The following is a 15392-nucleotide window of genomic DNA, read 5'->3' on the forward strand; positions in this document are numbered from 1 at the left end:
AGTTAACAAACATGATTTTGTGGCAGTCAACCGTGTCCAGATAGTGTCTTCTTGTTATTTTTGTTGTGCAATAAGAAAAGGACATCACTAATCACAACAAATGTTTTCTATATCTAACACAATTTTTGATAAATGTAGCCATTTGGGAGGGGGCTCAGAGCTGGGGGTGGGCAGTTGGGTGAGGGAGGGGATTTAGGGTGCAGGCTCTGGGCGGCGCTTACCTAAGGCAGCTCCTGGAAGCAGCCAGCATGTCCTTGTTGCCCCTTGGCACAGAGGGCTCTGCGCACTGCCCCCGTCCGCAGGCACCACCCCCAATTGGCAGTTTCCAGACAATGAGAGCTGTGAAGCCAGCGCTAGCTGAAGCACACGGAGCCCCCCTGGTCACACCTGTGCCTACAAGTCAGAGGTACATGATGGCTGCTGTGGCCAATCAGACTTTTAGCTGTCTGGTCACCTGTGTTGACTAGACCCGCCGGATCCCTTTTTGACTGGGCGTTCCGGTCCAAAACCCGACACTTGGCAACCCTAGGCGAATGGCATGTCTCTGCTCCTTCAGAGGGGTCTGACAGTTGTGGGGATGTGTCAGCTGGGGTGACTGAGACACATGTTGCCACATACTGCTAGTCAAAACCTACCTCCTTATTCAAACTCCATATATAGTATGTGACACCATGGGCCACGCTGAGAATGCCAACTCAGGGCAGACTACAAGAATTAGGGTAGGTCAGACCCACCCCCTGTCCGCCCAATCGGACCCCCCATACCCAGACACCTTGCTGAGCTTCACCCCCCACTCCCAGCCCTCCCCAGCCCCCTCCCTGCCAGTGGCCCCTACCCTGCACCAGGCTCAACTGCTAGTCCTGGCTGTGCTGGGAGCACACTTCCTCCGCACGAAGTGGGCCAGGTGTGGGTCAGACTCACCGCCAGAAACCTCCCCCGACTCCACACCTCCACCCCCAGTTTCTTGCCCCCATCGCTCCTCAGCTGAGGAGGAAGGGGTCACTGTGCGGGGAAGCTCCTCCCGTATCTGCCCAATCCCCGGTCATCTGGACCCTCCCATATCCAGGCCTCCCCACCACTGAGCCCCACCCCTATACCCAGACCACCCCCTGCCAAGCCCCACCCTCCTGCATCTGAACCCCCACCCCTACACCCAGACCATCCCCCCAGAGCACCCTGCACTCACACCTTCACCCTGACGAGCCCCACCCCGTATACACCTGGACCCGCACCCCACTGAGCCCCAACCAGTTGCACCCAGGCCCCCATCCCACCAAGCCCCACTCCCCCAGCACCCAGACTCTCCCCACTCCCTCGCCCGGGAGCCCCATCTGCTCACACCCAACACCCCCCCGCTGAGCCTCCACCACCGTCACCTGGACTCCCCTGCAGTGTCTCATTACCCCTGCACCCAGAACCTTCTCAATGAGCCCCTGTGCATCCAGATCCCCCACACTGAGCCACCTGCACCCAGAATGCCCCACATGGAACCCTCTCACCCCATACCTGGATCACACACACACTAAGCCCCTCCACACTTGGATCCCGAGCCTGCCTGCCCACAGCTGGTGTGCCTGGTGCAGGGCTGCTAACCCTGGTGAGTTGTTTCACCTGCTACTCCTGAGGGAATTCTGCACCAATAAAATAAAATAAAATTCTGTGCACAATATTTTAAAATCTGCAAATTTTATTATTCAATAAATAAAATGTGGAAGCTCCAGCATGGCAGTGGGGAGCACAGGCCAATGGCTGCATGGAGGTGGGAGATCACCCTACAACCCCTCCTCCCCCAGTCCTTGGGACACTGACCTCTAGGGCAGGCCTGGACCTTGCACTGTGTCAGGGTTGGGTGCAACCTCACTGCCGAATTCATGTCCTGGTCGGGGGGGAGGGAGATGGAGGGTGTTGCAGGGTGATCTCCTTCCCCCATGCAGCCAGTGGCCTGCGCTCCCCATTGCCATTCTGGAGCCTCCCCATTTATTTATTGAAAAATAAAATTTACAGAGTTTTAAAATATTGTGTACAGAATTCCCTCATGAGTGCTGAACTTTGAACACGAATAGGAACTCTACTGAACCACTGCATCTCTTGCTTTTAAGTCCAACTCTAGGCAAACAGAAAAGTCTCATGTTCTTCTGGTAAGGTCATAGACTTTTTTTTTTTTAACATTATTTCAATTAATTTCCCACTCAGGCTATATCAAAAATATAATTATTTCTTCTGAGAACTTTAACCAAAATTCAGTAAACAGTGCTGAACTTGGCTAAAAAGACAAGAAACCTTTCCTAAATAAGTTCTTCATTGTACTGATCAGGTTCAATTATCTTCAGAATTCAAAGCCCCTAAATACTACTTAGTTTTCCATCTTGCCAAAACAGATGTAGAACTTCAGCAAACCAAAATACTAACAAGATGAGAATGCCCCTCTCCTTAAAAAAAAATAATAAAAAAATAAAAAAGGAAAAAAGGGTTGGATGTTTAGCCCAAGTACTGTACCAGGAGCAAGCAAAAAAACCCAAAACAAACAAGAAACCTCATATTACCACACATAGTAAAGCCATGCTTGGGTTTTTGAGAGGCACTGTTCTATAAATTGTTCTTACAGACAGTGATAAGATTTCTCCTCTCTTGCCTACATAAGTAGCTACTTGTGCATTGTAAAAACACAAATACATTCAGCCTAAGCATCTAGAGTCTTGGCACTTACAGGGGACAGTTAAAGAAAATACTCAGGAACCATCTCCCATTACACGTCCTTTCGGACAAGAAGATAAGAGGATACAGTTCAGAGATGTAATGCCTAACAGTTCAATCTGATCATTGTTAGCTTACTTTCCTTCAGGTGACCTAAGATTTTCACGCTGTAAATTCAGGATACTGTATTCAGACACAAGGCAGCCATTGCATACTCAGTTCAGTTATTATTCCTAGCATAGCTTTTTCCTATTAATACACATTCTGAATGGTAGTTGCTTGAACTTAGATAATAAATATTCTTTAAAAATGTATTTTATTCTCTGCTTCATCTCCTAAAGCAAAACCACACACTTAATTTCATCCAGCAGAGCTTCCTAGTGTTGCTAGATTTTGGAACACTAGGCACAAGAAGGAAATTCATCAATGCCTACTGCTGATACTTTTTATGAAAGTCTTGCTGAGGATTTTTGGACCTGAGGTACATATATGTATGGCAGAATTCCTAAAGGTATTGTAGTTTAAGGTGAGAACATTCTAAAGGGAAATCAGTCACAATTTAGATATTCTGTACAGAATTCTATCAAACATGCTGTATGGAAATCCTTGCCAAGCTTTGCACCCAAAACGTTTTTTTAAGAAGCAATGCCCAGTCACAGCATATGACTATATTTTACAATCCATTTTATCCATCTTCCTATTATTTAAAGCAAGAGTAAAGAGCAACAAAAGACAATATTTGGAAACCAAGAAAGCCTAAACCAAACTGCACAACATAAGACTTACTAATTAAAAACCTCTCCTGTTAAAACTCATCATTGAACTAAATACTTACATTTTTACAAGAGAGGCGTGCAGAAGAGAAGGTGAAGAAGAGAAATACTGTAGATTCCAAAAATGTAAACTAATGTTGCAGTAGAATACAATTATTGCACCAAAGCATACCCCCTTTCAGATACCTAAAAATCACAGCAACAAGACTGGACAGGACCTGTAATTAAGCATGGAACACAGCTGGTTAGGGAAATACCTACATCCATCCTCCACCCTACCCAAACAAAAAATAATGCCTCTTCTCTAATGGACACCACCTGAGACTCGTATAAAACAGTCAACATATTAAGGAATTAGTTTCAAACTTAAGATGGGTAAAAGGTGCATCACAAAAGAAGTGGTGAAGTCTACAGAACTAACCTGGACATACCAAAAGCATTACTTCATAATGCAGAATAGCCGTGAGACACTTTTAAAAAAACCCAGGACTCTATATTAGTTAAAAAAAAAAAACCCATAATCTTGTGCATGTTTTCTGTTGTATCAGACAATAGATTATGGAGCTAAAGCCTCCTTCCTCCCCAAATTGCCATTTACACAGCACCATATGTTTTGGTTTCTCCTAATAAATACAAATTTGGAAGACAGACAACAGGAGCTTTGCAGGTAGAGCACAGGAACTCTGAAAGCCCATTTCACAATGATTGCTTTTCACAATATAAAACTTACTTTTCCACACAAATGATTTAAAATGATTTTATCCTCTGATCCTAAAGAGACTTAACTGTCTCATTCAAAAACCTCATTGATACGCAAAGTCCTGTGGTTTACATGAAGTATCCTGAATGTCCTTATTGAATAAGAAGTATCCATGAATTTAAAATAAGGAGCCCCACCGCAGAAGATAAAGTAGAAATACAGTTTTAATTTATACTGACTGCACCTCCAACGCCATCCTGATTAATGGAAATACATTCAGTACACATTTGTGGGATTAAAACATGTTGATTTGCAATTAAATGCAGCTTTTACACTAAATTTTGTATTTTTTGCTAATCAGAAAGATGCACTCTAACTACACACATTTACTTAAGCAATTATATAGCTTAACTTACATTTAGTCAGATTTTTAATTTTTACATTTTTATGATCCATTTCTTATTTACTAAAGGATTTTTTTTTACTTGTGATTTGTCTCAGGCTCTACTTGGATGGATATTCAAACTCAATTAAAATGCACCAAAAAAGGTATTTAAAAAAATAAATAAAAACCACCTTAAATGTGCTGGAAACATAAGAAAAAAAATCAAAAAGTTTAAACATTTTGCACTTTGTTTAATAAGTCAGTTAATTTTAAAGGAAATATTATCTGTAGTTAGTGAATTGAACTGGATTGTTTCTGGTCACTATATCCTTCAAGATTTCAGAACTAGTACACCTCATCCTCACACCTAATTTTCATTCCTAACTTGGAAGAGGAAAAACAAGCTTTCTTGCTTTTTTAACTCCCAATTGCTTTCTGAACTTTGAAAGAATTATTTATTGAAGTAGTTCAATAAACAGAAATGAAGAATATATTCCTCTGTACCTGCAGAAGAGGATACTGCTGTTAAAATCTGGTTTAGCATGGTAACAAACTATGATTCCAGGTACTTAGCCAGTGACTTCCACCAGTTCAGCGGAAACTCTGACAGCAAACGTATTGCTTAACATTATTTTTGTGTTTAATTTTAATGATTAATAGATTGTAGTAAGCTTAGTACTTAAAGACAGGTTGTCAATTCAAATTTAATTTTAAATCAGGTTATTTAAAAAAAATAACCTATATTTAAATAATTTAAATAAAAAAATCCATTTTTTAGAAGTCACTGATTTTTTTATCCATCCTGTTTACTACACATAAAATAATCATGAATTAGTCTCATTTGTTATATTCATTATGAGGCTTTTTGGAGAGTAAAAAATAAATACCCTATTAACAGGCAGTGCATGCATTAATGTAACAAGAATAAGAGCCCTTTGTCTCCCAAGTAAAACATCTAGGATTTTCAACAGAAAACAAACTGAAGGGCTGCTCCTATTGAAATGTTGTTTTCTTTTAAAAGGCCACTTATTTCCCTGATTGTAAGAATGATTCAGTCAGTCAATCTTCTCTTGGGATAGAATGTCAATCTGTGGGGACACCTACTGTGGGTATTAAGATATGGGCATTCATAGGTAGACAAATCAGTGTATATTTTGAAATATTAGAATTTTACTTGGCAAGTGGTAAATTTCTTCCACGCTCACAGACCAACATCATCAGTAAACCATTAAAACAGACAGAATGTCAACACAGAGGATTTCCTCAAATATCCATTTTTCTTTCAAGATTCTCAGGATGAGGAACTTAGCTATCAGGCAGTCTCAAGTGGGACAAAGCACTCACCTCCAGATATCACTTCCTTTAGAAAACACGGAAGACTTGATAACTTCAGGTGCCATCCATGCATAGGTACCTGCTGCACTCATTTTGGTTGTTCTATGCCATTCCCTAGCCAGGCCAAAGTCTGTAATCTTCAAAGTTTTATTACAAATGTCATCATGTTCTATCTTCTGAAGTAACAAAACTGCAGAAAAACAAAGTTTGAATCTGAGAATGTTCTCATGTAGCAAAATACAGGTTTACATTTTAACATTTTAAATACAAATGTTTTATTAATGCAATGTTGTAGTTAACATTTTAAGTGGCCAGAAGTGAGTAATTTTGAGTTTTGATTCCGATAGCCACTGTAACCTCGCACCATGCACCTATGAATTACCAGGTTAATCTACAGCATACTGTGCATGTTTCACTTAGAATTTCTTGACTTGTATTTAAAATCTTAGCTAGAGTGTTGTATTAACATAGATTTGGAATATAGCTTCCTTTATTAAAAAGAGGCAGAGAGAAGTGTGATTGATCATGTGTTCTAACTCACAATGGGAGATCCAGATTACTACCACAATGAATCATATCCTCTTCTGAGCTTGCTCATCACAAAATTTTTATTCAACTGTCCAGTTCCCACAATCCCTGCCCACAACAGCAACTGTTATTTTAGCATTTATGGCATACAGATCAAAGGTTAAGTTACAGATAAGAATAATTAGCGCACAAGTGTTTTCTAGCAATATAAGCTGCAAAGCATGAAATAACAAGGTAACCAAGTAAACTGTAAATGAAGAATTATCTTGCTTTATGAGAAATTTGTTTCAGCAAGAATCTGAACTAATGACCTTGCATTTGTATTAACTGATCACTGTTTTAGTTTGAGGCAGTAAAATAAAAAGTTGTTACTGATATTTCAGAATTCTATCTTAAAACTTAGAGGTAAAATACTGAAGCAAATAGGTCACTTCCAATAAGTTTCTCATCTATACTCTAAAGGAGATACTAAGGCTAACATGAACGTATAGGCTAAGATCTCAATAATTAGTATAAAGAGAACGTTAAAATAATGTGTTATGCCTTTAGATTTGAATGAAAGGCCTATTGTTTTCAATTACATTTCAAATGAGTTCAGTAGAATTCCTGAAATTCCTTATCAGTCAGTGTGACCGAAACTAAAAACAGTGAATCTTGCACAAGTTAATAATTGGAATATGGCCAAGTTTCATTCTACAAAAGGGCTTGTAGCACTTCAAACTTCCGTTTCCTGCTGGTAGTCAGAAAGAACTACATTACTGTATATATACACATTAATCAGCTGGGAAGCAAAATGCTCAACATAACTAATAAACCCAGGCTCAGGGCAAATTCTTCCAGACTGGTAACCTAGCAATCTGTGTTAGACTATCCTTTTGTGACTTCTGCAGATTTCTGACCCTCATTAGCTTCATTCCAGAACTGGCCTTTACAACCTCGTTAGCCTGCTCACTCAATCCTGAGCTAATTGTTTTTCTAATCCCTATTTAGAAAATATATTTTCATAAACCAAGAAGTTTATTTACAGCAGGTATTAAAGCAGGGTGAAAAACAGTTTCAATTTATCACCTATTTACTCAAAATTTAGAAGTGCATAACAAGTTATATATTTTTTGTTGAAAATAATCATATTTACATTACTACTCTCTCATGTCTAAAATTTAAGCATAAACCATTTCAGAGCAAGCTCCAAAGACACATTTTAAAAAGTTTACACTGCCAACAATAAATCTGTCATAATTAGATAAAAAAAGCACCAATGCAGATCATAAGTAATTCATACACCTGTCCTCTACAGATAGTATATCCAAATTTTTAATCAGAAAAACCAAAAGCGACTAATCAGGACTACTCAAAACTGAAGGATTGGTGCCCCCCAAGACAGCGCAGACACTAAATAAAACTATTGCCTGCTGGCCCAAGTAAAAGCTTGTGCATACTTCCTCCTCTTCTCCCCCTCCCATCCCCACACCAAAAAGTCAAACATTTCAGCTGTAACAAAACAGAGCTACAGAATGAGTCCTCTCTTTTGTAAGAGTAGCATATTTATCAGATTGGATGCTTGAAGAAAAGTCTCTCTCCTTCCCTTCTTCAGTATCCTGTTCCCTTCTCCAGTACTGGGAAGTGATCAGCAGCCCTATGGACAAGTGTTCAGAAGCAGTTTAAAGTATTTGCTTTCTGAAAATTATGGCAACCTAACATGCTGTTTAATTCAAATGCTACATTTCTTAATGCAAAACTAAAGCCTGAAATACTTGCTATTCAAATGTTGCCTGTGCTGAACAATGAAAGGGTGACTATTTTGACCACATTTTAAAATAAATAAATTGTATAAAAACTACCGGTTGTGTCACTTTTACTCCTTTCAACTAAGTTCCTGTCCTTTGCCCTCAAATATTTCCCAGTGTCTCTTCTAGACCACAGCCCTTCACACAACTCTTTAATGGAAGAGAATTCTGTGCCATTTTGACAGAACCTCAAAAGGGGCAAGTCTCCTTGCCCCCAACATCCTCCCTCTCTTTAGATATTGAAAGCTTTTTCCTCTTTGGGACAGGCTGTATGGAATTCCCAGTCTGAGATCCAAATTGTATAATTAAAAAGAGGATTAAGATGATAGGATTTAGACGGATCGTCTAAATCAAGAGAAACAGTATATATAACACAAACTGCTAGCTTATCTAGTCTAGGCATTACAGTAATATAAACAGTTACAAACTAACCTGACACTTGATAAACTAGGGAGGTACTATAGGTTTAGTTACAGTCTATATAGAAAATCTCTCAGTGACAGCTTTCTTCTCTCACCCTCTTGCATCTCCCAGTCTGAGGCTTCTTTGAGCAAAGCAACATCTGATACATCCACTTTTTTCTTTCCTCTTAAGTACAGGTCTGTTCGCATCTTATGCGCATTTAACATGCGCGATTTCAGCTTTATGCGGTCGGCAAAAACAAAAAAAATACAAAAAAAAAAAGAGAAAAATAACAATTTTAATACTATACCTGTAGTGTGGGCGATTCCACCCGCCATTGAACTAAATGTAATTTTGACTATACGCGGTTTTTGCTTTATGCGCTAAACGTGGAACGGAACCCCCGCGTAAGATGAGACTCGCCTGTACCTAGCTTCTCCTAGGATCTTTGTGTCCTAATTAACTGCCTCCTTTCAGTTACAGACTGTGATCATTTTGATCTTCAAGGAGGTAAGAGTTCATTCTCTCTCTCTCTCTCATATGACGGTACTTACACAGATGTCCTGGCCTATCATCATACTAGTCAAGCCTCCACCAATGTGGCACTCCCCAGCTTTAATACCAATGTGTTCTTCACTGCTTCATTTCACTCCAAATACTCTTTTCAAGGTAGTTTCCCACAACTACAAACTTCCAGGGAACAGTTACTTTCTCCCCACCTCCTTATGGTCCCTTATTGAGAAGGAATCCTTTTGGAATGCTAATTAACATTTTCTAATGTTTACTGTCCCTGACCCAGGAAACAAGTAGTAGCTTATTAAAGAGACTGGGGGAAGGGCAGGGAATTTTAATGATTATTTATGATTTCTAATTGCAGTAGCACAGTGAATAGGGACCCATTGTGCTAGGCCTTGCACTGACATAACAAAACGATGGCTCCTGTCTAAAAGAGCTTACAATGTAAATTATAGGCCATGTCTACACTTAGCAGGAATCTATGCTGCTGTGCGATCAACGCAGTGGGGTTCGATTTAGCAGGTCCTGTGAAGACCTGATAAGTCGATCACAGAGCACTCTCCTCCAGTACCTCACTCCTCTCCTTCCAGTGGAGTAAGTCGATGGGAAAGTGTCTCCCGTCAACTCAGCGCAGTGTAGACACCACAGTAAGTCGACCTAAGCTACGTTGACTCTGCCAGGTTATTCACATAGCTGGAATAGCGTAACTTAGAGATTGTTTGAGAGTGGAGGGACACAGAAGAGTACAAGGAGCTCCAGAACATACCAATGCAGGATCCAGGCACACAACAGACATGAGGTGAAATCCTACTCCACTGAAATGAACGATAAGACCCCCGCTAACTCCAATGGGGCCAGGATTATACCCCAACTGCTTCCTTAGGTACTGAGGTGAAGGGCTAGCTAGTGTGGTTACAAGTGCTTCACAACACCAAAGAGTGTAGCCAAGGAATCCCCAACCCTCCTCAATGCAATGTTCCTTAGGGAGGCCAGGGTGGAGTTTTAGTTTGCAGCATATACAGGAGATTTCCCATTAGCACTAGTGAGCTCTAATTGTTAACCTTCTAGTTACACTTGTTCATTCTCTCCAAGTCTAATACATCAGCCTTTTTCTTCTATGTAATAAAAAGTACAGTTTATTATATTTCTCCAATTATGGGCGCTCTTCTATAATCCTATTTAATATAAATATGAAGCAATTGCTTACATCTTTTCTGTTTGACAAGGTTCATGAAATCTGTGGATTGTTTGTAATGTAGTTTTGGAAGAAGTTCTACTGCATACTCTGATGATTTTAGCTGATCTGCAGTCCATAGCAGTTTAATTCAAAAAGTTGTTAGCCTCTCTCCTAATTTTGACCATGGAGAGACCACAAAGACAGTCATACATTTGAGAGTTGCTGTTGACAATCATTGGCTGCACTTTGCCTGAACTTTCTTTTGATGCTTTGATTACAAAAACTTCTCCAGGAGTAGCTAAGTCCTTTTTATCAAGTTTTTGCTATTGGTAGATGCAAACAGAGGACCAAGGCCATTCACACTTTGTTTTCTTTAGTTAATAGTGAGTTCGTTTCTGCAGCACCCTCTGCTACTGCCTTATCTAGGACTTCTCTAAATATCTCAGTCTTGTGCATTTTGCAAATACAAGCTAGTTTGCTTAGCCATTAACCTAGCAAGATTAGAACTGAAGGTACCTACGTGCTACTACATTTGCTGCCACCGATAGTCACGGATCTTTGAGACTACAGGAGTGCAAATTATATATTATGGTTATACCACATATCCCATACTTCTCACTGCTACAGGTTGACTAGAAGTTGGACCATATAATTTTTGGAGGGTGGCAACATCATCACTTCCCTCTCAAACTCAGTTTAAGTACTGCTTGTCAATTGATTCAGTGCCTGTAAATTCCAAATGAACATGAAATAGAGTTGCTTATCTTGCATTTTTACTTGAACTGACAGGTATCGTATACCTCTTCTTTCCAAAACCCAATTATTAGCCATCGTATTAAATGTGTTCCATGCCTGCTTGTTAACAGCACACTACAGCAACATGTGCCTTGTGTATATGGAGGGATTTGCCTCAATTATACTCATTATTGCAACACAGATTATTGCTTGAAACTCGGGTAAACTCTACCAGGGCAAGTAATGGCTTTACCTGCCTACACTAGGAGTTTGCACCATTGACGATACACTTGCCACTTGTCTGCAAGTTACTACAGCTGAAATTCCCTTTAAGTATTAGGGGCAAGGACCTCACCTTTGTCCCTGTATGTTGTGCATGTAATGACTTTCAAGCTGTGGATCGAACTTTCGTACAGCTCACCATTCATATTAGAGGATTTTTTTTATCTTAGAAAATAAATGGTATGGGGAGACAGACTAGAAATTTGTCTACCCTCCAAGTCAGGGCTAGAGATACATTTTGCACAGCTTGTTATAGACCCTTTAATAGCTTTTTACCCACCGTTTAAACAGTAACTGTGGAAGACTTCAACCCACTCCATTTTGCTCTTAAACTCACTACTGCTTAAATTTGACAAAGGTAGACATTTTTAGACTCTACCGCAATCGCATTCTAAAATGAAGTCTGAACAGAGGTGCTCCCAACTGCAGAGACAGAACTTGATGACAACTGTCATGAAAAGTCCTTGATTGAAAAAGCTGACAGACACTACTAATCTCATAAGAGAAAGGCAACACTATAGAAAAGGAACATGTGGAAGGCAAAAATCTATCAATGTACTCAAACTGCAAAATTAAATCATCTGATTTTTCTCTTGGAGAGGGGAAGAGAATTTACAAGATAAATTACAACAATATGAAAAGATTCATGAAGCATACGCTGTAGGTTGAATGCACCTTGCATCATCAACTCTCTCTCCACTTCCACTGTTGCAATATTTATAACAGCAATTTTGGGCAAATGGAAATTGTGGAGAGAATGAAATAGTTTAGACAATTTGCCAAGGAGACAATGTTGTAGTTAAAGAAGTTATGAGTTACTTTACAGGTGTACTAGCTGATGCTGAGGCTGTGCTAGAATGCTTGATAGAAATTTCAATCCTGTTCTAGGAGGGTGAACTTGAGTGGTAAGTCACGACAATTGGACACAAAAACCCTGCTATTTTAAATACTCAATTTAAATGCAGGAGTTAAAGCTCTCATTAGACAAGTTATTATTATAAGAACCTTAAATAGTAAGCATTCTGTAATTCTTAAATGAATGGATTATTCAAGATTAGTTTTTCTATTTAGATTCCATGTTTAAAGAAGGGTTACAGTACTAACTTGACTCTTCTGTGATTTTTGCATCATACAGACAGCAGTCACCATTAGAGACTGTCAACTTGAAAAATTTTGAGCAAATTCACTCAGAATTATTTCAGGTATTAGACACTTACCCATGAGCTCCCATTCCATTTTTTTTTAAAATAAAGCCAGTCACTTTTGCTATTTTGTTTTTAAACATGGCTTTCCTCTAGCCTCTGCCTTTGACCCAGCAACTGTGGAAAAACTCTGAATACAATGCAGGGAGATTCAAATATAAAATGCTCATAAATGTTACTTGTAACAGTAGTAATCACTTCTGCCTAAGATTTTAATATTTGTTTAAATTTGTACAAAATTTAAGAAAGAGCACCTGACCATTCATTCTAGACACCCTTATCATTTGAACACAATCAAGAATTTCCTTGGCAACTCTATCCAACCCTTAAAAAGAGCAAAGCCAGGCAAATTAAGGTTTGGTGTACCCAAACCCGACCTAATAGAACCAATAAGCCCAAAAGATCATGAGTGATCCGTACGAACTTCCACAATTCTCATTTGAGTCCTGGGCATTCCCCTCCAAAACAAATCAATGTATGCTGCCCAATATACAGTCCTCTCCCAGTAGGGGCTTCTTGTCCCCTAAACCAATCCTCATGGCAGGGGGAGGTAGGAAGTTTCCTCCTCTCTGGACTGGATCCCAATCCACACAAAACCAAGGAGCAGCCCATTGAGTACAGCGGAGTGAAGCTTTTTAAATCATGTGTCAAAATTTTGACTCTACCTGAAAAAAAGGACACATTTTTCATTAAGTGCCCCAGTTTTTTTGACCAACTGTAACGAGGAGCAGGGAGGCCACAGCCAACCTGAAGACCAATGGTAGAGGGCCCCCTTCCTACTACCCTTGCAGTGTCTCCTACTCATAAGAGCAATAGCCAGCCCCCAACTCCCCTAACAGTGACAGCAGCATTGGAGTTGCCTCTCTGTAGACTTAAGAAAACAAGATTGCATTGGTTTATGCTTTGTTCACACCTGGAAATTTTCTCACAACAATAAGAACTAAAACACTTTTTAAAAAATGAAATCTTAAAGATTCTGCAGAATTTAATGACAGTCCCACAGAAAAATTCCTGCTTGCTCTGGGCAACTGGCTTTTCTGAATCTTGGCCCAAAGTACTGTATGGACATACTTTAGTGCAAAGTTAAGGGAGCTACAAAGATCCCATACTTTGATAATTTAAAAAGACACCAAACTTTTCTTCTCATTCTAAACTGACCTAGGCTTTCCTAATTTAGAACAAATGCTTGACTAATCATTGTGATGACTCTAGAGAACAGTGTTTCAGTTTGGTTTTAATGACAAATCAAGAACACAAAAATAAATGTGAAGCTTCTTTTTGAATTTCCAATATTGGGGGGCTGGGGGGAAATGAAACAATGAACTACAGAGGTGAAATAGTTACCATTACAGTTTTAAGAGGAACAAAGGGGAGGGGCTGACTTATCAGGCCTGAGTTAAAAGCACACCTGTCAAAACACAGATTTCAGTCGCCAGGAAGAGAACAAAGCACGATTATGCTGCCAACATTGGGGCTGATTTAACTGGAGCTATGACCCTAAACATAGAAGCATCAACTTGGCAAGAGATTTTCAGTGGGAGGGGGAAGAATTTATTTATGATTTTACTCAAATACTTTAATTGTTCATATTAGTGTATATTACCCAGGGTTTTAATACACAAGCGCTGGATGCCACAAAAAGATTTTAAAACAGCTGTAAAATGTAATTTTGGTATCTACTTCGAGTTACAGGTGCAGGAATAAGGTTTCAAGTATAGGAAAGTTTGGAGCACGAAAGCAAACATGATGGAATTTAGGTGAAATCCCAAGAGTCAAAACTTCTAACATTCAAGAAGTCAGAAATTTAACTTAAAGTCATGAAGTTTGTTACTATCTTTATACAGCACAAGTTAATTTGTATTTAACAAACATGTTAAAATATTGGTCTCATCTTATGATCCACAATAAGTAATTATTACTCATCCATCAAATTCGATGGGAGACTCCATCATCAAAATATTTGTACTGTTAAAGCCAAATGTGCACCTAATTTTATGCTGCTATGCGTGCTAATTCTACCTTCAGAAAATGAAAAATGAAGCTTTTTTTTTTTTTTTTTTAATTTTATATTTTTTGGAGTCATTGTTAACTTAGGGCAGCGTTTCCCAAACTCTGTTCCGCGGAACGCTGGTGTTCCACACGATGTGAATAGGTGTTCCGTGAAAGACTCTTGCACTTAATTTTTGTACTACTTTATATGCGATTTCCAGTTAGAAATTGTTAGTTCAAGTTATTTTAAATTTGTATTTTTGCTTTGTTTTATGAAATAAAATATATTTGAGCATAAATAAAGCAATTTTTTACTTGAAAACCAAACGATTACAAAATAATAAGTGTTCCGTAATAGGCTAAAAAGTGTTCCGTGGCCAAAAAAGTTTGGGAAACGCTGACTTAGGGCATTAGAATGAGTTTTGGAAAGAAGGAAAGACTAGAGGCTTTTAACTTTGCCCCAGTACCCTGAATAATAGTTCAAAGTGCCCATCTACACATTTTAAATAACACTTATTTTACACAGCCATTTTCAGTTCAAACCCTGCTATATGGGGGCTGAAAATATTTTGAGAGATAAGAAACTGACAGTCTGCAAACAAAAAAATCCAATAGCTAAGTTTAACCTTTAGATTCTTCAAGAATCTATAAATTGGTATTAAAGCTCCAAAGTTAATATTAATGTTACTTCTCTACTTTTTACAAGTCATTGTAAAAATTTTAATGGAATTTCTATGTTCTAGCTAACAGTGCTCAAACACAAACACATTCATGCCAAACAGTAAAACTTAAAACTGAAAATCAAGCTGGATCTTCTCAAGTTTACCAGCACTACACAAAGCCTCTTGTTCCCACATGATATAGGTGCCTAAATAGCATGCAACATA

At 39.1% G+C, this 15392-nt stretch overlaps 1 protein-coding gene across 1 annotated transcript in view; it reads right to left on the reverse strand.

The window, feature by feature from the left end:
* Positions 1-15392, reverse strand: part of MAP3K21 (mitogen-activated protein kinase kinase kinase 21) — a 51289-nt gene that overhangs the window by 28174 nt on the left and 7723 nt on the right. Inside the window, 1 exon segment of the mRNA XM_029911074.1 lies at positions 5897-6077. Within this exon segment, the coding sequence (XP_029766934.1) occupies positions 5897-6077 (181 nt within the window).

Source organism: Terrapene carolina, unplaced genomic scaffold, assembly GCF_002925995.2.
Source record: "Terrapene carolina triunguis isolate 2854851 unplaced genomic scaffold, T_m_triunguis-2.0 Scaffold85, whole genome shotgun sequence".
In the NCBI taxonomy this organism is placed as follows: Eukaryota; Metazoa; Chordata; order Testudines; family Emydidae; genus Terrapene; species Terrapene triunguis.